This window comes from Papilio machaon, chromosome 14 (genome assembly GCF_912999745.1).
Source record: "Papilio machaon chromosome 14, ilPapMach1.1, whole genome shotgun sequence".
Lineage (NCBI taxonomy): Eukaryota > Metazoa > Arthropoda > Insecta > Lepidoptera > Papilionidae > Papilio > Papilio machaon.
In genome coordinates this window covers 1,106,446-1,128,479 of record NC_059999.1, presented here as the reverse complement: position 1 = coordinate 1,128,479, position 22,034 = coordinate 1,106,446, and the positions used below count along the sequence as shown (strand labels likewise).

General features: G+C 33.5%; 3 protein-coding genes across 3 annotated transcripts; 2 read left to right on the top strand and 1 right to left on the bottom strand.

Moving 5' to 3' along the window:
* The first annotated feature begins 721 nt into the window (after window positions 1–721).
* LOC123721665 (protein LTO1 homolog) lies at window positions 722–1,469 on the top strand. The gene is made up of 2 exons (XM_045681059.1): window positions 722–890; window positions 1,216–1,469. The coding sequence occupies exons 1-2, from the start codon at window positions 722–724 to the stop codon at window positions 1,467–1,469; spliced, it is 423 nt and encodes a 140-aa protein (XP_045537015.1).
* On the top strand, window positions 1,397–10,974 carry LOC106715614 (probable methyltransferase-like protein 25). Its single transcript, XM_045680875.1, has 8 exons — window positions 1,397–1,471; window positions 1,781–2,002; window positions 4,502–4,674; window positions 5,675–5,863; window positions 6,674–6,857; window positions 7,587–7,787; window positions 9,904–10,013; window positions 10,592–10,974. Exons 2-8 carry the CDS (start codon window positions 1,783–1,785, stop codon window positions 10,952–10,954), a joined length of 1,440 nt encoding a protein of 479 aa, XP_045536831.1. The 5' UTR covers window positions 1,397–1,471; window positions 1,781–1,782; the 3' UTR covers window positions 10,955–10,974.
* Window positions 10,975–11,811: 837 nt separating this feature from the next.
* On the bottom strand, window positions 11,812–15,409 carry LOC106715587 (ecdysteroid-regulated 16 kDa protein). The gene is made up of 4 exons (XM_014508906.2): window positions 15,236–15,409; window positions 13,049–13,162; window positions 12,572–12,690; window positions 11,812–12,156 (listed from the first exon to the last, which is right to left on the bottom strand). The coding sequence occupies exons 1-4, from the start codon at window positions 15,300–15,302 to the stop codon at window positions 12,019–12,021; spliced, it is 438 nt and encodes a 145-aa protein (XP_014364392.2). The 5' UTR covers window positions 15,303–15,409; the 3' UTR covers window positions 11,812–12,018.
* Between the last annotated feature and the right edge of the window lie 6,625 nt (window positions 15,410–22,034).

Below are 22,034 nucleotides of genomic sequence, written 5' to 3'. Positions count from 1 at the left end.
TACAAAGACTGTAAAGAACAACTAGTTTGTATTTTCTTCCTTATTTTGTATGAATACATGTGAATAAGTGCGTAGTTTCAGTACTTACGAGTGAAAGGTTATGTTTTTCTCTTTTCGCTCACTACGGCTTTTACAACCGACGATACAGCAGTATACCATGTTTTATAAACTTTACCTTACTAAAACTGTAATATCAAAATATTTTTGCACAATTACAGCCACTAAGTACTCACAATTTTCGAAAAATAGCACGAATGTCAAACTTTATTAGGGACAACCTAGGTTGTTTGTAGGGGACAATCTTTGTTCCAAACAAACCCCAAACCCTGGTACGCAGAAAGGGACGGAAGATAGTTATCCCTGTCTTTGTCACGTCACAGGAATTGTGTATAACTGTATCTCTCTCACTCACGGTATTATTATTACCGTGTCATAGACTTGAATGTGATAGTGATAGCTACTACTCACTAGCGCTCCCCCTGTCAATGCCAAATAAGTGTCACATTTTGTCATGGTTGATTTTTCCTGTTATGCTATTATAATAGGTTATGGTAAAATATTTATTAAAAAGTAATTAAAATATTATCCTTATTATTCTTTACGCAGTCTCATTGATGTAGTAAAAGTGATTAAATGTTAAAGAATAGTTGCAAATAATACAAAGAACTTAACAGTTCAGAGTTGTTCAAAAAAAGGTAAATAAATATTAGTGGTCCGCTAAATGGCTGATGATATAGACTTTAATGATGTTGTTGAAGATATATTTCTAAGCGAAAACACATTATGTCAAGACAGCTATAAGGAAGGTTTCCGGGTTGGCTCTGAGGAAGGGAACTCCGAGGGCTATCATTTAGGCTACCACAGAGGAGCTGAAATCGGAAGAGAATTGGGTGAGATAATACTTTATTTAATAATTTAAATTGAACTGTTGCAGAAATCATTTTATTAAGGTATGTAAGATGTACATATCCATACCATGCTACTACAATTCTTTCATATATGTATGTTTAAATATCTTGAAGGTTCAAGGTCATCTGCCCTCTGCGTAGTCCCTCCCCAGCTCTTTATGCCCCGCCACACTTTATTCACATTATGTTCTGCACAATGACTTGTGTAATGTTCTGGGCCTCCAAGATATTTCAAAATCTCATGATGAAAGTGAACTCGTCTTGAAGAAAGATAGTTGAATGTTCCTAATTTCAGTTTATTTTCCAGGATTTTATTATGGTATTGTTACAAACTATTTGGAACAAAACAAGTCTGATTCAAAGCAAGAAGATAGACTTTCAGATAAGACAATAAAACAACTGGAGAAAGTGAAAGGACTGATTGATACATTCCCTCATAATAACTCCGAGCATCATGATATACTGACCCTACTTGAAACTATAAGAGCTCAGTATAAAAAAGTATGTGCTATGCTCAAAGTATCATCCAATAATCCATACGTGGGAGATATATCATTTTAAAGGTACATTAATTTTATTATAATAGCCAATTTTTAGAAAGCTGACATTTTTGCTCCTTCTATTCCTTCTACTATTAATAATATTGTTTCAATCATATTATAAATTTGCGATTAATAATTGTGGCTACCCACACTTTAATAATACATGTATATTTATATTTTAGTAATAATTCAAATTGAGATTCATGCTTGTTAATTAAACATATAAATTTCTTAGAAGAGGCAAAAGAGCAACATGCCAAATTGAAATCTATAATCTTTGCTTACTACTCTAGGTTATGGATGTGTATTTTATTGCTTTTTTTTTCACAGCTATGGAAACATCAATAACAAAAATACATCATCATTTGGATAAAATTTTAAAATATCTAAACCCTCTACTACCTTTGGCTAATTGTCATATGGTAGAATTTTTCACTGAAAATCACTGGGATAAATTACTGCCAAAAAACTTAATACAAACCATAGATAAATGGGATTTGAATTATGCTGTTGAAAAATTTTGGACTTATGCTTCAGAACCAACAAACAGTGGTAAGTATTGTTCTAATAGTAGGCTTTCACTGACACATGTACAGTCAGCTGCATAAATATGTATACATTAATACCTTTTATAATGTGTAACTTGTATACCACCTTTGGTACCAAAAATATGTATGCAGATCCAAAAATGAGCAAACGGTCACCTGAATTCGCCGAAATAGCGAGGCGACCGTTGCCCATGGACATCTGCAAATGCAGATGCGTTGCCTTTAGTCAACAGAGAAGGGGACGCACAGAAAGAGGACATTTCCCCTTCCTATGTCCCCTCTTCTCTCCAAATCCTTCTCATCCTCTCCTAATAAGAAAAGAATGTGAAGGGGAAGAGGACTAAAATTATCTCTCATCTCACTCATCAGACCGTACCCAGAATTACTTCCACTTGATGCTTATCTTCTATGAGGTCATGGTATTTCATCGGACGAGCCGGTACATTCGTGCAACTGATGGTGTTATTGCTGGCATCCACCATTGTTAAGTCTGTGTACTTCTAACTATAAATACGTGCTATTCTATAATATATATATTTTTGAAACCAATATTGTATACAGGTATGTAAGGTTTTGTAAATGTACACCTATTTACGGAGCTGACTATAAAAAAATATTTTCATCTTTATTTTTCCGAAAGTAAGGAAAGGTTCAACAATTCTCACTATCATGGGGCGTATTGAGTCTCTAGACCAGGGATCCCCAAACTATTTTGGACAAGTGACCCCTTTTCCAAATTGAACCATTACCTCAGACCCCCATGTCCAAATTGACTACTTAAGTTCAATTATTATCCATATTCATTTATTCACTTATTATATATATAATACATTTTATAAAAAAAATAACAAAATATATTATATAAAAAATAGTATACCACTGGCTGCGGAATCCTATTACTCAAACAACCAGTGGTGAGGGCTACAGAGACAGGAAGTATTATTATTATTAATTCTGACTTAGGTCAATAGAAGAAGACAGATTGAGAATTAGCAATGTTTTAACTTGGATATCCACCACTTTGGGAATCCCTGCTCCTGCTCATAAGCTAAAGAGACCACTTGCAATGGTTAACACATACAATGCCACTATGATTTAAATAAAGTAACATGCAGTAGGTGTCACTGAGAGTGTTAACCTTTGTTATTTAATTTTTAATAGTATTTTAAAAAAAACTTTGTGAATGTATTGATGTTAATTTTAAAGGTGTTGCCTACTAATGAAATTTTGGACCGAACTAGAACTAAAATAGTATGGATGGTAAAGGCTTGGTATGTTAACATAACAATTTATGTAGAGATCAGTGTTTATTGATGTTTTATTTGCATGTTTATCTTACTAATGTTATATGCGTATGTTTGTATGTATGTATGGATGTATGTTAAAAGGTTTTTCCAGAATGGGTGCATTGATCGCAATGAAATTTGACATCTAGATCAGTGATTGTCAAACTTATTTCTTTCACCGCCCCCTTTGAAAATCAATTATATTTCAGAGCTCTCTAATTTTTATTCAGCCCTAAAACTTAAAAACCACAATTTCATTACTTTAATTAATTTCAATGCCTCCCATTTTTTTGGGCCTCTTATCGCCCCCTCCTAGGTTTCAAACGCCTCCAAGGGGGCGTTATCGCCCACTTTGGGAAACACTGATCTAGATGAACATGTAAACTACTAATTAAGTTTTTTTTAATAGAAAAAATAAAGATATAGTCTTATATTAGTCGTGGTTTTGATTTTAAATTAAAAAATGTTTTTGTGATACTATCTTTTTTTTATTCTAGATTGTGGTCTGTATCCGTGATTTAATTAAAAAAAAAATAAAGTATAAAACATTCCCTGCATGTTGTAAATACATTTTTTAAATGTTTTTTTTTGATGTCATTTGTTTTGTTAATATATGTGAATGACAAATTATTTTTATGTAGAAGTTTTAACTGCTAAGGGTGAGTTGCATCAACTAAAACCATAACCAGCGTCTTGTCGATATGGTCAAATATTAGTTGAACCATTTTAACTATGGTCAAATATTAGTTGAATCATTTTAACTATGGTCAAATTGATGTCATTATTAACGATAAACATAACCGATCAACTTGGAGCGGTTAATAATATTAAAACTAACTATTATAGCTTTCGTAAGTTGGAAAAAATACTTGTTTTTATTTTTTTTATATATAAAATTACTGGAACTTCATTATTTTTAATACGCCATATGTTTAAATTAAATGTTTATATAAAAAAAACGCATGCATGTTTGTTTATATTATAATGCATGTTTTTCCTTAATTTAATAATAAAAAAGTTGATATAAATGTTTGTGATTATGTCTTTATATTACGATATAATATAAACGTGTATGTCAATATATGTCAATTCTTACTTCCCACTGTGATATAACAATAACAAAAACATATTGCTATCTTTGTTCTATTCAAAAAGAGTGTGCAAGATAACAATATGTTTGTAAAAAACTGTTCAATAACTAGAACATAATGTTTTAGATAATTGTGAACTTCGTAAATGGATCCATAAAGCACAGAGTCACAATTTGAAAGTAAATAATGATTATTGCATATCAGTAGAAGATTTGGAACAACATTTGGAGTGTTTGGGAGGATGTGTACCTCCGGAGATTAAGATAACAGAGTTTATGACCAGTAAAAAAAGCTATGAGGTATGAATATTTGATCTATTAAATATTAGAGCAGATAGTTGCAGCGAATAAAATAAGAGGAACTTGTTATATTAACTGTTTTAAAATGGCACCATTACTCGTTACAAAATCACACACTACAGTCCGCCATTAAAAAAATATCAAAGATTGTCAATATTGTTCATCAACATTAAATTATGAAGGTTCTTCCATTTATCATGTGAATCTCGAAAGGGGGAGGGGGGGGAATGAGATATGTATATTTTGTGACAGATGATGTAAATTTAATTAATAAATGGTGAATATTTTAAAAAGTACACTTTATTTTAGGTATAAGAGTGGGGTAGTCTTAAACTTCACTACATAACCATAGACAAGGGGGGGGGAGTCAAGTTGCTAAAAAATAAATTGATTAATGTACGACTTTTAATGGATTTTGTAATATTAAAATAATCAAAATTCAGTAATACAATAAATTTATTTTTAATATCTCGATGAAAATTTCCATTTACTTAATTTTAAAAATATACTTAATTATAATAAATATAAAAATTAAAATTAAAATATATATAAATATTATATAATAAATATTTTCAATAACCTATGATATTACATACATACAATTTGAATTTGTTTCTTTTGTGTAAACTCAAAAATTACCCAACATATTAAAAAAAATTACAACTACAAAAATATCTTCCAATAGCAAGGAACAAAGGCTATATTTTTTATATATATATTTATCCAAAACAAAATTGTTACTTGACCTCCTACATAAATTAAATAGCAAATATGACAATTTTATCCAACACTAGCTTTTACCCGCGACTCCGTCGGGGCGGAACAAAAAAAAATGCACACAAGATAAAAAAAAGTTCCTATGTCCGTCTCCTAGTTCTAAGCTACCTCCCCATCAATTTTCAGCTAAATCAGTTCGATCGATCTTGAGTTATAAATAGTGTAACTAACACGACTTTCTTTTATATATATAGATAGATATTATACCTAATAGTTATTTTAGGTGCAAAAAATGTCTCGTTTAGTAGCATCTCTATACAATGCAACATCATCTACACATTGTATGGAGGCTGGAGGTGGTAGGGGACATTTACTAGTAGCTTTGACACTCGGATACAATATACCAAGTCTCACTGTTGATTGTGATGATAAAGCTCTGAAGAATGCAGCCCAAAGAGTTAAGATAATTCAAGTATGTATCACCATTTGTTGCCAAAATATTCAACCATTTTGTTATTATATCTTTTTTATATCATAAGGAGGCAAACGAGCAAGCGGTCACCTGAGTTCGCCTAAATAGCGAAGTGACCGTTGTCCATAGACATCTGCAATTGCAGATGCGTTGCCTACCTTTAATCGACAGAGAAGGGAGCGCAGAGAAAGAGGATATATCCTCTTCCTATGCGTCCCTACCTCCGTCAAATCCAATTCCCCTTCCCATTCTTTCCTTATAAGAAAGGGGTGGGAAGGAAACGTGGATTGAAATTAGGCCTCCAGCACCACACTCATCAGACGAAACGCGGAATTGTTTCCACTTGATGCCTGTCTTCTGTGTGGTTGTCGTATTCCACCGGTCGACCCAACCCATTCATGCACCCAACAAATATTGTTGTTGCGGGATCTACCACTGTCTGCGCGACATTAATAAAAACCTAATAAGTAGCCTATGAGTTCTTTCCGACTATATTCTATACCCAAGCCAAATTTCATCCAGATCCGTTGAGGCGTTCCGGAAATACCTTCAAGGAAACATTCATTAAATAACTTTCGCATTTATAATATTAGTAAGAAGTAAGATTGTTTGCCTTCAATATCTTCATAGACTGTTTTTTTTTTTCATATTTTATTCTTTGATTTAGGTTCTTAATATTAATTTAGGTTCTTTCTCATTTTATACGGTTGTTCAATTTCATCTCAACATTCTCAACAAAAAAAAAAACAGAAAATACAGTATTGTACAGACATATCTGCAGTAGTAATTTTTGAGTGTAAATTATTACAGAAACAATGGAAGGCTATTGCTAAAAAAATAACAAATGGAAATGAAGAATTTCTTACTGAGAACAGACATTGTAATATACATCGTTTTGCGACTTCTTTTATAACGAATAAAACTAACGTTGCCAATGTAATGAAGGATGCGTTTCCTGAACATTGTGATAAAGATTATAAAATTCTTCTTACAGGTAATTTTTGTTTAAATAGCTACCGCCCGCGACTCCGTCTGAGCGGATTAAAAAAAAACGTAATTAGTACCGTATGTGTTCTTCTACATCTATGTCAAATTTTATTTAGATCCGTTGAGCCGTTCCGGAGATACTTTCTAGCAAACATCCATCTAAACATTCGCATTTGTAATAGTTTTATAAGTTTAATTTTTATAAGGAAATCAGTAATTTTTTTGGACATAGTTTTTATTATAAACTTCAAGATTTTCATATTAAATAGAACGGGAAGTTTTTGGCTCCTTAAATACAGGTGAACCTAGTTAAGGAGCCAAGGCGATACTGATGCTGTAAACATTTATGTATGCATTAAAGAAACTTTTATATAAAAAAAAATTGTTTTCTCAATAGTATCTCTATAAAAATAAAATATTTATCATAACTTTATCAAAATCTGACTGCGATAGGCATTACAAATCTTACTTCTTACTAATATTATAAATGTGAATGTTAAGATGGATGTTTGTTTGAAGGTATCTCTGGAACGGCTCATCGGATCTTGATGAAATTTGTCACAGATGTAGAACATAGTCTGGAGAAACACATAGACTACTTATTAAGTTTTTTTTTAATTCCACACGGACAATCGCGACAGTTAGTAAATATATATATTTTCAAACTGGTTGATATTAGTTTTATTTAGTTTAATTATGTTAAATTTTTATGGTAAATATCGTAGCTTTTTTTCAGGTCTACACACATGTGGTAACCTAGGTCCTGATTCCCTAAGGATATTCTCATCTCAAACATCTACCACTGGTCTATTCAATGTGCCGTGCTGCTATCATCTCCTCACGGAGAAGGTGGATGTTGATCTCTTCGATGTCTTCCAGAGAGACTATGGCTGTGAAACATCGGAACATGGATTTCCATTATCAGAGTATTTAAGGGGTAAGTGAATGAAAATGTTTAACTTTGTATGGATTTAAGAATAGATATTTTTGTGATACATTTCAGCCTAGCTAGTTGTTTTCATTTGAATATGAAAGCAGGGAAATATGGAGTTATTCCTTGTATACCCCCTGAAATATAATCCTCTGGGGTTATATATATCCATGTATACCCTTTGAAATCTTATACTCTTTGGGGTTATATATATCCATATATACCCCCTGAAATATAATCCTTTGGGGTTATGGATATCCATGTAGACCCAGTAAAAAAAGTTAACACACTATATAACAACCATTTATTATCATCTGTGTTGTCACAAATAAGTCTTATTATTTTTTTAAAAATTTTCTTTTTAAACTAATTTTTTAAAATGACTCCTTAACTTAAGTACGACAACTCATGGTTCTGTTTGCATATGGAGCTAATCTCTTTTATAATAATTGTGGCCTCGATTGTACATTACAAAGCATGTTTGAATTTTCATAGGGGGTATACTTGGTACCACCGGGGAGTGTGATGCTCTTAGTGTGCCCACGCCCCGGTGCCCGGTGAAATGAGGGAAACAGTGGGGGTTTTAGTTGGTATGCTCCCGCCTATCCGGAGAGAGTCCAACATAACCACCGTGCCTTTCCCCTCTTAGGGCACGGTGGTATGCGTAACGTCACAGGTGGGCACAGTTAATCGAAAAGTTAACTTCGTTAATCGTTAATTCGTTAATTAAAAAATTAACTTCGTTAATCGTTAAAGCGGTAAATTCTCGAAGATTTAACGCAACTTAAAGTTAATCGTTAACAGTTAACCATACCAAAATTATACATACTAATTTCACACTTATGTGGCGACACTTGTTTAAAATAGTAATTTGACTATATATTCTATAACACAATAGTATAAGAGACAAGTATGAATGCATTATAGTATATTTTATTACGAGTGCAGAAAGCCTGTCATTGCAAAGAGTTCCGACAAATGTCTACCCGAGCCGAGACGCAGCCGAAGGTGAGGGTTGACAGTTTGAACAAGTTACAATGAAGGTTACTTCTACTGAACAACTATTTATGATACAGTTGCGAAAAAATGAAGCAATTTAATAGAATAATAAAAACACAATAAACTCGACTAACTAAAATATTTGGAAAATGGCGCCAACCGTAAAAGAATACAAACAGAGATTTTTTTTGTTTTCTTCACACATTCTGGGTAGGCAAAGGGAACTATGCCCAAATAGCCAAGTCTTCAGTAGATTATTTTTATTGATATGAAATGAAAATGAAATTTAATGAGATGAAATAAAATGAAACCTAACCTAATTCATTGAATAAAATCATTAAAATCATTAAATCTGATATTGTAACAAATTAGGAGCTTCTTTTTAGAAATATTTGCATGAATCATAAAAACTTCAATGATTTTTTTTGTAAAAACTTCGTGGTTGGTTTTTCTTTTTAACAGACATTATTTTGACAATTGGGAAAGAGAACGCACGAGTTTGGAAAGCTAAAGAAAAAGCACGAGTAAAAAAGTGTATTAATACAGTCGCTCAAAAAGTGGTGTATTGCTGGGACGAAGAGCGTTCGGAATGTGGGCATACTCGATATACTCGTGCTTTTATATACTCGTAATGAAATATACTATTTCGAACCTTCTTTTGATTTTGTCCTGTTGGTCATGTCTTTCCCGGACGCTCTGATGCAACACACTTGCACGCGAACTTCACATATATCAATTATCAACTCGTTCGTTCACCATTTGAGTCGCCGACACTCGAACAACATAGTTGAACTTACGAGCGTGGTGAGGCGCGTAATTTAAACAAAATGACAGCACGTCTATAAGTTTGTAATTTAACGATTAACGGACTTTTATTAACGGAAGTTGAGTTTAACGGAAGTTAACAAAAGCGTTAACATTTTTTGAAGTTAACTTAAAAGTTAATCCGTTAAGCAAAATGTTAACTTCGTTAATTAACGATTAACGGATTAACGAGTTAATGCCCAGCTCTGCGTAACGCATTTCCTCACATAAAAAGGGGGTATACTTGGTAGTATTACCCGCTTGGGTTATATTACAGGGGGAATAGATGGACTAATCTGATATATTTATATTATCATAGGTTACAATCTAGGGCGCAATGCTAGAATGTTGGCCGCGCAGTCGCTGGATCGTGTGTTGCATCATAGACAGCTGCCCAACAAGAGTTTGCTATATAGGGCTCTGTTCCAGGTAATCTTGAAAAAGTAACGTAATTCATAGACCTTTGAGTAGAGTTGCCAGTTCGCCAAACATACTAGCCGGACAGACCAGCCAGTTTTGCCGGACATTCGGGTAGAAAGGTCGGACACCCTATATTATTTAGAATTTTGTCTCAGTATTAATAGGTACACTCTCGTTTGGGAAATGTAAAAAGCCAAACAAAAGCCGGACAACCGTTTATTTTGGCCGGACACGCAATCAAAAAGCCTAACTATGTCCGGCTTTATCCGGACGCCTGGCAACGCTACCTTTGAGCACATTTGTAACTTATAGAGACCTAATCCACAGCGTTAAAGAACGAAAAAAGCCTCGAAAGGCTTTTATTGTGGTAAATTCCCCCAGTGTTCATTTAAAATACAAAATTATGTCGAAAATTGACTCTCGTGTAGACTTCATACTTGTAAGACGTAATTTTTGGGTAAAAAGTGGGAAGGGTAGTGGATTTGATCGAGAATCTTCCATAGTCCCCTTCTCTGTTGGCATCGTAAGATCAAGGTTGCTTGCTTGTTTGCGACTTACAAACTTTATGGATTGTTAATTTTTTTCAGGTAATAGCAAAGACACATTTACCGAAATCAAATTTAAAAGACGGTAAATTAAAAAGAGTGGCTTCGAAATGTGATAATTTTACACAATACTTCAAGATGGCGGACAATGTTCTGTCATTGGGTCTATTTGACAGATTGCCTGACAGTTACTTGACAGATGTGTCAAACGACCTCCAATATCAATGGAAACAAATTGTCATGTTCAATTTTTTGAGGTTATGTTTAGCACAAGTTATTGAGAGTGTTGTTTTATTAGACAGGTTATTATATTTATTTGAGAACGGATATGGAAAGTCGTATATAGTTAAATTGTTTGATCCTGTCATGTCACCGAGGTGTCACAGTATTGTTGCTGTTAGATAACATTTGGTTGAAAAATTCTTGATGAATTTTTATATTTATACAATAAATGTAATTAATAAAATAGAAAGCCTTTTTTTAATATCGTTTTAAAATGCGACACAATCGTAATTGACATAAGTGGCACGTTTTACTTAATAATTAAGCTGTGAAAAAAAATTATCCCTTTTTGAATATATTATTGGGTACGAAGTTTTCATAAATTTAACAGTGGTAGATGCCGCAACATTTGTTGGGTGCACGAATGGGTTGGATCGACCGGTGCAATACCACAACCACACAGAAGACAGACGTCAAGTGGAAGTAATTCAGCGTGCAGTCTGATGAGTGTGGTGCCGGAGGCATAATTTTATTCCTCTTTCCCTTCCCACCCTTTTCTTATTAGGGAAGGAGAAGTGGATTTGGCCGAAGAGGGGACGAATAGGAAGGGGAAATATGCTGTTTCTTTGTGTCTTCTTCTCCGTTGATTAAAGGTAAGCAACGCATCTGCATTTGCGAATGTCTATTGGCAACGGTCGCCTCGCTATTTCGGCAAATCCAGGTGGCCGTTTGCTCGTTTGCCACTTTTTATATTTAAAAATTCAAGATTATGTTTTTACAATATTTTTTATTTAAGCACTATAAATTCACAAAATACAGTAAAACTATTTCTAACTAACTTTGGTGAGAAATAACATACAATCTCTTGAGGCAAGAAGTGCCAACGAAATTTAGAAATAACATGAATGTAACAATTATTTTGTACAATTTTAATAATTATCAACTGGGTAAAACATGAAAATTATACTTGCTATTTCCCTTTTTGTAACAAAATTAGTTTTTTTTACGACATCTTTAACAATTCTATATGAAATAAATACATTTTGTTTAAGTCATCATTGTGTGAGAGTGTTTATTCGAGTTTTATATTTTAAGTTTTAAAAATATGTTAGTTCTTATGGCTGTACGATTCAAATTCCTTTGTCAAATCTGACAATACAAAATTGTCAAAATTTAGGCGGGGAAAATCTGTAACATTTTCTGATATAAATTACATCCTTAGGCATAAGTGTTAGTTATTTAATATTTTAATTGATTTTGGCGGGTATTAATATGCAAACGACGTCTTCTTCGTCAAACTTCAGTTCCCATTTCACGTCGACTTTTACTTTAGGATATGACTTCAAAACTGGTAATGTTGATTTATATTTCGCTACTTCGCCGGCCTGGAAAAATGAATAAATAATAAAAAAAAACTATTTCTTATTTTAAAATCTAAAAATCTGACCGACTAAAATAATCTCAACTCATCAAAATCGGTTACGTCGTTTAAGAGGTCACAATAAACATACAAACCCATATAAATATATAAAAACTTTGTTTTTCTTTTCTATTGGGTTATAAATGAACATTTGAATGAAAAGTTTGTTAGACCAGCTCAAGATCCATTTATTAGATATCTGGGCTTAGTTTGACAATATTAAATATTGCACTGAGAGTCAAAAGTTCCTAACCTTTTCTGTAATATCCAGTTGCAAGTCGAAATTTGTTTAATTTTAAAATTAGATAAAGTAAAAGTACCTACGATCCCATTTAGTGTTAGTTGTTGAAGTACTCGAAAGATGTAAAGGGCTAACAAACCTTCAAAGGACAGCTGAGGCCGGTGTCCTTGCAAGCGTCTGGCTGCGGCAGCGGGAAAGGCACCGGCAGGTTCATTATCACACCGTGAACTTCTGTCTCCAAATTCTTTATATCCTTTGCTATAAAACATAATAAAATCAAAATTAGTCGACTCACTCTGACCGAAGCTTATTAGCGGTGGTTCTAGATGCCGACTTGCCTGTCGAATTCACTTGCATAATCAAATCGATATCAACGCCACCTACCGGAATCGATTGAAAATCTAAATTATCCTATGACCTATTCATATATTTGACAACATCCCATCCATGTCGTGCAAAAAATACACTGTACACTTAAATTGAAAAACGAAAGAGTAACGGAGATTTTCCGCCGAAGCCAAGAGACTTTAAGTTATTACGAATGTGTTGATTTACTATGACAGTTCAATACTAAGCGGTTAATTACTCATTAAACATCTTTGAGTAAGATACTAACATGGTGTAAATTCAAGGTTGATGGAGACATTAGTGTTTCTCTTGAGAATACATTCCTTGGCATTGTCAGAACACCCGCTCACTTCCACCTTCTGCAATGTGGACAGCTTTGATCCTGAAACAATACACAACTAATAAATAATTAAAATTAAAACAATGCATTAACAGCTGTTACCTGCGACTCTCACCACGTTGAATTAAATGTTAGATCAGTTTGCGAAATCTATAAAAAGGCAGGATTTAATTGATGTAACTTTCTTATCTTTGCACCCCATTCGATAGAATTTTAATAGATAATACATGACTTCTTTAAAGTATTTATCAAAAAATTGCGTAGCGTTAGCTTTTTAAAATAAAAACAAAAAAGTCATCAATAAACATAATATAGTTTGCATGTAATTTACGTAGGCAAGGCTAGATTATTGAATATTTCGTAATCTCTTAATACGTGCATGTTACGAATTGCTTTCTTTAACGTAACATCTTCAATACATATCTGTTTTGATACACCGCGTACATATCTCTTAAATAATCGCTTACTTATTTCATAATTTTACGAAGTAAATTAATTTCTTATTATTTGATCTTTGAATTAAAGTTGTTAGTTAAAACGTGATATAAGTAATTAATAATTAGAGCGATTTCATTTTAAATGAGAAAGTTACGTGATAACAACTACTTAGGAAAAGCTGTACTGTGGGCCTAGCACGAAAATATGTGACAATCGCCGTCGTAACGTCATCTACAAAACTCGTATTAAAATTTTTGTAGCGGGTGTAAAGTACACCAAAAATCTCATACTATTTTTCATATAATTGAAGATAATGATAAGAAAACGATTGTCACAAATATTTGTGCTCTGAGCTAGGCCCACTGATTGCATTTGAAATTGCGGTAACCGAATAAAGTTACAAATAACACTATTAGTCAATTATAGGTTAATAATCTAATATATAAAATTCTCGTGTCACAGTTTTCGTTGCCATACTCCTCCGAAACGGCTTGACCGATTTTGATGAATTTTTTTTGTGCTTATCCGGTATCTATGAGAATCTGCCAACATCTATTTTTCATAACCCTATTAAGTTTTTTTTAAATGCGCGCGGACGGAGTCGCGGGCGACAGCTAGTAATCTTATATAGGCCAGTACGAGAGGCGCTGCTATCGCGATGAGTTCTGTCAGAAAATATGTAACACCTACATGAGCATAGAAAATGACATAAAAGAAAAAACATGACTGGACAGCTACAGTACGAAACTTGTGACACTTAATTAACATTGACAAAGAGGCGCAAGTGAGCTGTTATAATTTAGTTTGATTTATGTCCACCGGGTCAGATATCCTTGGTCTTTCGATACAGTATGTTTATTAGGCGAATTTTATATAAAGTTATTTGTTACTATAATGCACATATTGAAATGAGCACTATATCTGTAGTAAAACAAAGATTAAGTGTGTCCAATTTATTAGAACTTGAAGGTTCTTTACAAGGAATATTTATGAACTTAGTGAAGAAAGAGATAAAAATAAAAGATATTTAGTTTTCAATGCTGTACATTGTGGCAGCACTGGTACAAATACATATTATTATCTATCTTTTTTAAAGAGTGAAAATATTATAATAGCAAAATGTAAGTGATATTAAGGTTATGTGCGCAAGACCTTCCAATACTACATATTTGTACAGAGACCAATCAATAACACTTTGGTCATTTAGACTAATTTTTCAGCGTCTTTGGATCTATAAAACAAGTTGAACAACTAAAGCCTTTATAGAAAATTAAAATATTAAATTAAATATAATACATAAAAACTAAAACATGTCATTAAAAGGTGTCCCTTTAGGCATAAAGCTTTTTACGTCTTAAGTTAAAACTATATCAACATTTAAAAAAAATGGAAGAATAGCATTGTGTGAAATGGAATAAGTAGTGGCAAATACAGATAATTAAAATTATAATAGATAATTCAGTTAATTAAATATATAAAATTTAAAAACCAACTCATTAATGTAAAATATACATATATGGGCCGACGAATATCAGAGCAAATAAAAGATGATAAATAACTACAAAAGCAACTTGTTATTGTAACCATAAACCACACATCGGTTGCGATCGTGGTCATATTTTATTCATTGAAAAAAAAAATACGCAATCTAATGACAAATAAAAAAAAAATAAGTACCGCAATCCGTGTAAAACTTCGCCTGGACACTGGCCAGTAGCACAGCCACGGTGACGTAGAACAGCATTTTAATTTTTTAAATTAAGAACAAAATATTAATATTCGCGCGCTAACGATGTACCGACTCGCGCGTCTACTTTCGACTGACCGTTTGTCGGATGGACGTTGTGTTTGTATTGCGACCTTTAATTTGATACTTTATAATGCACTGGCGCAGGTCAAAGATTAAACAAGATAGATGGTCAATGACTCAATATTTCTTTGTTACATTTTAATCTTAATACGTGTGTGCCTTTCTCGTATAAGCGCTCTATTTGTATAAATATTCTAGTCTTTTTTATAAAGACATACATACATAACATTATGTTATTCATACAAGAACTTAATTGTAACATTCATAGCGTTGCGAATTGAATTCAATTGCGTGTAATAAGGATTTGTTCTTTTTTTATTATCAAACTTTGATATAAAATGGTTATGTGATAACATAACACCATACCCATCGTGGAACATCACATAGTGAAGAAACAAATGGTCAAGAAGAGAGTTCGCGACCCTCAGGAATGTACAAAATGATACAAACAGAGATATATATGATGATAGATGAATCTTTCTTATTAATATTATACATGTGAAGTTTTTAATGTTATTTGATGTGAAACATCTATAGGCTCACTTGTAAACCGAATTGTTGGCGAGGCGACGCTTGCCGTGGCGACGGGTCGCCACGCTATACTGAGGTATACATATATATAATATATATATTTTATATGTAGTAGAGTGTACGGTGTAGCTTCTCACTCAGTTCGACGTTGTTGTTTACTACGGTACACATAACCTGCATTTTATTTAATTTTGATGTGAAACATTTTTATTTTATTTTTTGACAATAAAATATGTGTGATATGTTTCACATCTGCCAGGCGTCCCATGACGGCTCACATTTTGTTTTTTAATTTTTAATGTGAAATTCGATATATGCATGTGACCACGTAACTACAGAACAGCTGAATGGATATAGATAAAATTGGGACTACAGTCTGGAATATTGCAGAGGCAACCAGTTTTTAATGCAACGTGGAAGAAGTCGCATATAACAGCTAGAAATAACATACAAGTTGTAGCTTCAAAAATGGTATAGTCTTTGACGAGACCGGAAGGTCGTTGTGCAAATTGTGCGCATGTTTCAGGAAAATTGCACGCCTCTGGTGCCTACGAATGTTAAATCAATAAAACAATGAATATTTGTACATTAATCATCTTTTATCTAAAATAACGATGTGTCACTGCGTGTTTTAATTTAATTCAATTCATTATCTTTGTTTTTAGACAATGATTATGATTTTGTCTATGAACAATTTGATTACCAGAATTCCTATGTTTCTTACACCGGATTCCAAACCAAACTACAACCAGAAACAAACTAGAATTCATAGTAAAACTCTTAAGATTAAAAAATTATTCTAGTGAAAAATTTATTCTCACATAATAATAAAACAGTTATTTTTTGTGTTTAATGTGTTTGTTTAAAATGTAGAATACTTTTTGGTTCGTACTATGTAATACAGTTACAGTCGAACTTGAATAAGCGAAAGACAATTTTTCTCGCTTAAAGAGGTATCTCTTTAACCCGAGTTTTTCGCTTATGTATGTCTTTTGTCAGAACCGGATAATGACTCTCGCTTATATAGGTTTCACGGTTATCCAGTTCTCCCTTATTCAGGTTAGACTGTCATATATCCACGATGAAATTAATATATTTTTTGTTTAAGTTTTGCGTTACTTGAATCTAATCTAAACTGATTACACCATTCATCTTAATTTGTAGTTTTGAAATGTTTTACTACAATTCTTTTATATACAATCTGATGAGTTAATAACTCGGACCAAAATTGACGTACGGAATTAAAGTGTAATGAGTTTTAAGATACCGAAATCGCCAAGTACAGACAGAAAGGCATATCGTTTTCTATATTGTAAACATTCTACTCTATAATACAACTAGCTGTCGCCCGCGACTCCGTCCGCGCGCAGTTAAAAAAGGGGGGGGGGGGTTTATGAAATACAGATGTTGGCCGATTCTCAGACCTACTGAATATGCTTACAAAATTTCATGAGAATCGGTCAAGCCGTTTCGGAGGAGTATGGTGACGAAAACTGTGACACGAGAATTTTATATATTAGGTCCTTACATATGAAATTGGCGTTTTTCGTACTGCCCACTTTAGTCACGAATTTCTCCTCTTTGGTAAGGAATTCCAAATTCAAATTTGTACAGCTATAGACTCATGTATTTGTGGTTCGATGACCGTCATTCATTTGTTTTTTTTTCTTCTGTTTTTTTCTGTTTGCGTCACTCATTTTACAAAATGGAAAACTTAGAATATCGCATTATTTACGAGTACGAGTTCCGCCGTGGCACTAGTGCTGCGGAAACGACTCGAAGGGTGAATGATGTGTATGGCGGTCGTGTTGCAAAAGAAAACACAGTTCCTTTTTGGTTCCAACGTTTTCGTTCTGGAAATTTCGACCTGCAGAACAAGCCCCGTGGACGGCCTGAGACTCAAGTTGATAATGAAGAGTTGAAGGCTATTGTGGAAGCGGATCCATCGCAAACCACGTCCGAGTTAGCTGCAGGCTGCGATGTTAGTGATAAAACTGATTTAATTCACTTGAAGCAAATTGGGAAGATTAAAAAGCTTGAAAGGTGGGTACCTCACGAATTGACTGAAGCAAACCGGCAAACGTGCGTCGACTGTTGCGTTACATTACTAAACCGGCACAATAATGAAGGTATTTTAAACCGAATCATTACCTGTGATGAAAAATGGGTTCTTTACGATAATCGGAAGCGCTCAGCGCAATGGTTGGATCCTGGCCAGCCAGCCAAATCCTGCCCCAAGCGAAAATTAACCCCAAAAAGTTACTTGTAAGCGTTTGGTGGACTAGTGCCGGTATTGTTTATAACAGTTTTCTCAAATCTGGCCAGACTATTACGGCTGATGTCTATTGTCAACAATTGCAAACCATGATGGAAAAGCTATCGGCTAAACAACCTAGGCTGGTCAATCGCTCCACGCCACTGCTGCTTCACGACAACGCTAGACCACACACTGCGCAACAGACGGCTACTAAATTAGAAGAGCTTCAATTGGAAAGTCTAAGACATCCTCCGTACTCCCCGGACCTTGCTCCAACAGATTATCATTTTTTTCGAAATTTGGATAATTTCTTGCAAGGGAAAAAATTCAACTCCGATGGGGCAGTCCAAATCGCCTTCAAAGATTTTATTGATTCCCGTCCGACTGGTTTTTTTAGTAAAGGGATCAATGAACTACCTATGAGATGGCAAAAGTGCATAGAAAATAATGGTTCATACTTTGATTAATTAAATATATTATTTTAAAAAATATTCGACTTTTTGTTCCTCCCATACAAAACGCCAATTTCATATGTAAGGACCTAATATAAGATATTGTATGGTTCATTTCAATCTAAAGCCAAAATTAATTTAACAAAGAAACGTATAAACATTAAGTTTGTTCTTGGTAATATCCGAAACGGTTGGACTTATTTTGACGAGACTTTCACATGAAGCTGATGCTGCACGCAGGCATATTATAGGCTACTTTTTTCATCCTCCGTTGCCGAAGTTACGGGCGACCGCTAGTATGAGATATAATAGGTTTTGGATGGTAACTAATTACTGGTACCATTAAGATTAACATTTGAATATTTTTGTAGGTATTTTTGTAATATTAAAAAAAATCACACTGTATTTTTATCAGCTTACACGATCATGTAATCAGACTGAGATATAATAGTCCGTGTTAATACATTTTTATTTTGCATAAAGCGCAATATATTGAAACGATGATGATGTCACAAAATTGCGTTGTTTGAAAACCTTTGACTTTCAATGACAGGACCTGTAATCGCCTGTATCCTCTGTCAAATAAAAAGAAACAATAGGTTCTTGGGCGATCGTTTTGTGTATGTTTGTAAATGTAACAAGTATGCGTTCGTAAAGACATACATGAGTATAAACATTTCACTATTGTGATATTCAACTTTACATCAGCCCGCCAAACCCCCGCTAAAGGTGGCTAAATTTAATTAGTACAACGGACTGCGCGGCAACTCTTTGCCTAGTCCGTTCTTCCATAGTCAAAGAGTATTGAACATACAAAATTGAACACGAAAATAGAACAGCATAAGAAATACAACGTACATAAAACGGATTAACCTTTTTTTTTTGAAGCTAAAAACTTAATACCGTAGCTATAAATAGCTAGCCAGATATGATAACCTTGTGTTGTTATTTTTGTAAAAATAACGTACACAAAAAAGTCTCGTTTAACATTTTCTTTATCCTAGACCAGTGTTTCTCAAAGTGGGTGATAACGTCCCCTTGGGGGCGTTTGAAACCTAGAACGGGGCGATAAGGGGCCCAGAAAAAATGGGGGGCGTTGCTGTAGATTTGGGGGGCGATGTGTAATTCGATGATAGATAAAAAATTAGAGCAACTTTACCTTAATTACATTGCACTAGAAATCATTTCAAATTACTAGTAAAAATTTCTAGTTTAGAATGTTTGAAGTATTAAGTTTAAACATCATAACCAACAAATAAAACTTAATTAATTAAAGTAATGAAATTGTGGTTTTTAAGTTTTAGAGATGTATAAAAAATGGGGGGCGATTAAAAATAATTGATTTTAAAAGGGGACGGTAAAAGAAATAAGTTTGAAAAACACTGTCCTAGACTAAGAATGGTAGTAATAAAATTGGTGTAATCTCTAAATTAATATGTTGATTTGCCATTCAAATTAATAACATGTTTTATAAAGTTGTTTTTCGATTCTGTTCACGTCTATTATTGCCGTATTTAAGGTCTGTTAGTTGTTACACAGATACATTAGTAGTACGTAAACTATAGTATAACTATAAATATATTAAACTAGCTTTTACCCGCGACTCCGTCCGCGCGGAATAAAAAATAGAAAACGGGGTATAAATTATCCTATGCCCGTTTCCTGGTTCTAAGCTACCTGCCCACCAATTTTCAGTAAAATCGATTCAGCCATTCTTGAGTTATGAATAGTGTAACTAACACGACTTTCTTTTATATATACAGTCAAAATCTGTTATAACGACATCGAAGGGACTACTCATATTGAGTCGTAAAAACCGATAGTTCTAACAACCGGTGACAGGTATTAATAGGAAAGATATGTAATAACATTCAGCCAGGACCTTTGATTTTGGTCAATTTAACCGGTATGTTGTTCTAAACGATGTCGCTATAAACGGTTTTGACTGTATAGATATAGATAACTACAAATGATTATGAAACATAAAACTCTAGATTGATATTCAATCAAACAACATAACTGTATTTTCAGCATTTTATTTTATAACAATCGTTAAAAATTTAACACATGCATATGATAATATGAAGTGTTTCTAACTAAATCTTTTCATTAATATGGATGACATTAAAATGTATCTGTATATAGCAAAAGCATTAATAAGACGGTTTATTATTCTTTAGTCAACTCCACTTGCGGTTTGATTGATGTAAAAGGTGACTTGGTTCATAAATAAAACTTGTAACGTTTTCATTTGACGTCACAAGATGGCTGCCCGTAGTTTGTGTTTGTTGTTCACATTAAAATAATGAATTAGATTCAATTAAAATGATTTATATTGTACTAGCTCTTGCCCATGAGTTCGTCTGCATATTTGGAGGTTGGCACAGTATGTACTCCCTCATACATGTCTATCAGCAGTCGTATCTGAATTCAATCCCTTCTTACGCATACTCTCTTTAACACAATCCATCATTACCTTCTTTGCTCCTCTACCTTTGTAGCCCTAATTACTATTTTGTAATAGCAAAAGCAATCAAAACGCATCAAATATAAATATTTTCGAATATCATGGCGGCTCTTAACTTCGCGCGAATCGCTGCGCAAAACACAAATTCAGGTATAGCGGGGGGTAGCGGTTGATGTGGGAGGAGGGCACTGCTAACCTTGAGCTGCCAAGATATTTGAAAAGACATATCTCGTTAAAATAGAGCCATTAGTTTTGAAGATTATCCTGAACAAATGCGGACTTGTGAAACATTGTAAAGTGCACGACATTCCTTTTAGAATCAATACATAGTATAAAACAAAGTCGCTTTCGCTGTATGTCCGTATGTATGCTTAGATCTTTAAAACTACGCAACGGATTTTGACGCGGTTTTTTTTAATAGATAGAGTGATTCTTAAGGAAGGTTTGTATGTATAATAAATGCATAATATAGTAGAGAAACACTGATAAATTTAAAGTTTTCTAATGTGATGTCGTAAATAAGCACGTTTTTTTGCGCTTATATTGCAAACGCTGGCTGAACCCTACGAGATAGACCAAAATAATGTACTACAGTAATGTTCACCTTAAAAAGTTCAACAAAAAAGTCCGCGATGGTATATGTCTATCTCTTAGGGATAACCCAGCATAACCATTTTTATTCTTTTACGAAGTGATTTTAAACAATACAGCATTAATCCTTATCCATTTAAGTACCTTAAATAAATTGTGCATTTATTCTGTAGTAGGTATATTTTGCATTGCACCCGTGCGAAGCCGGGGCGGGTCGCTAGTTTACATTATAAATTACATTACAGATGATGTGAGCTCATTTTTTTAATTTTCGGTGGTGTTTATGTGACAAGTAGCTTAACCAATTAATGTCTCGATTCAATTCGTTTTTTCCCCGTAGTTTTTTAATTAAATAACTACCTGTAAAA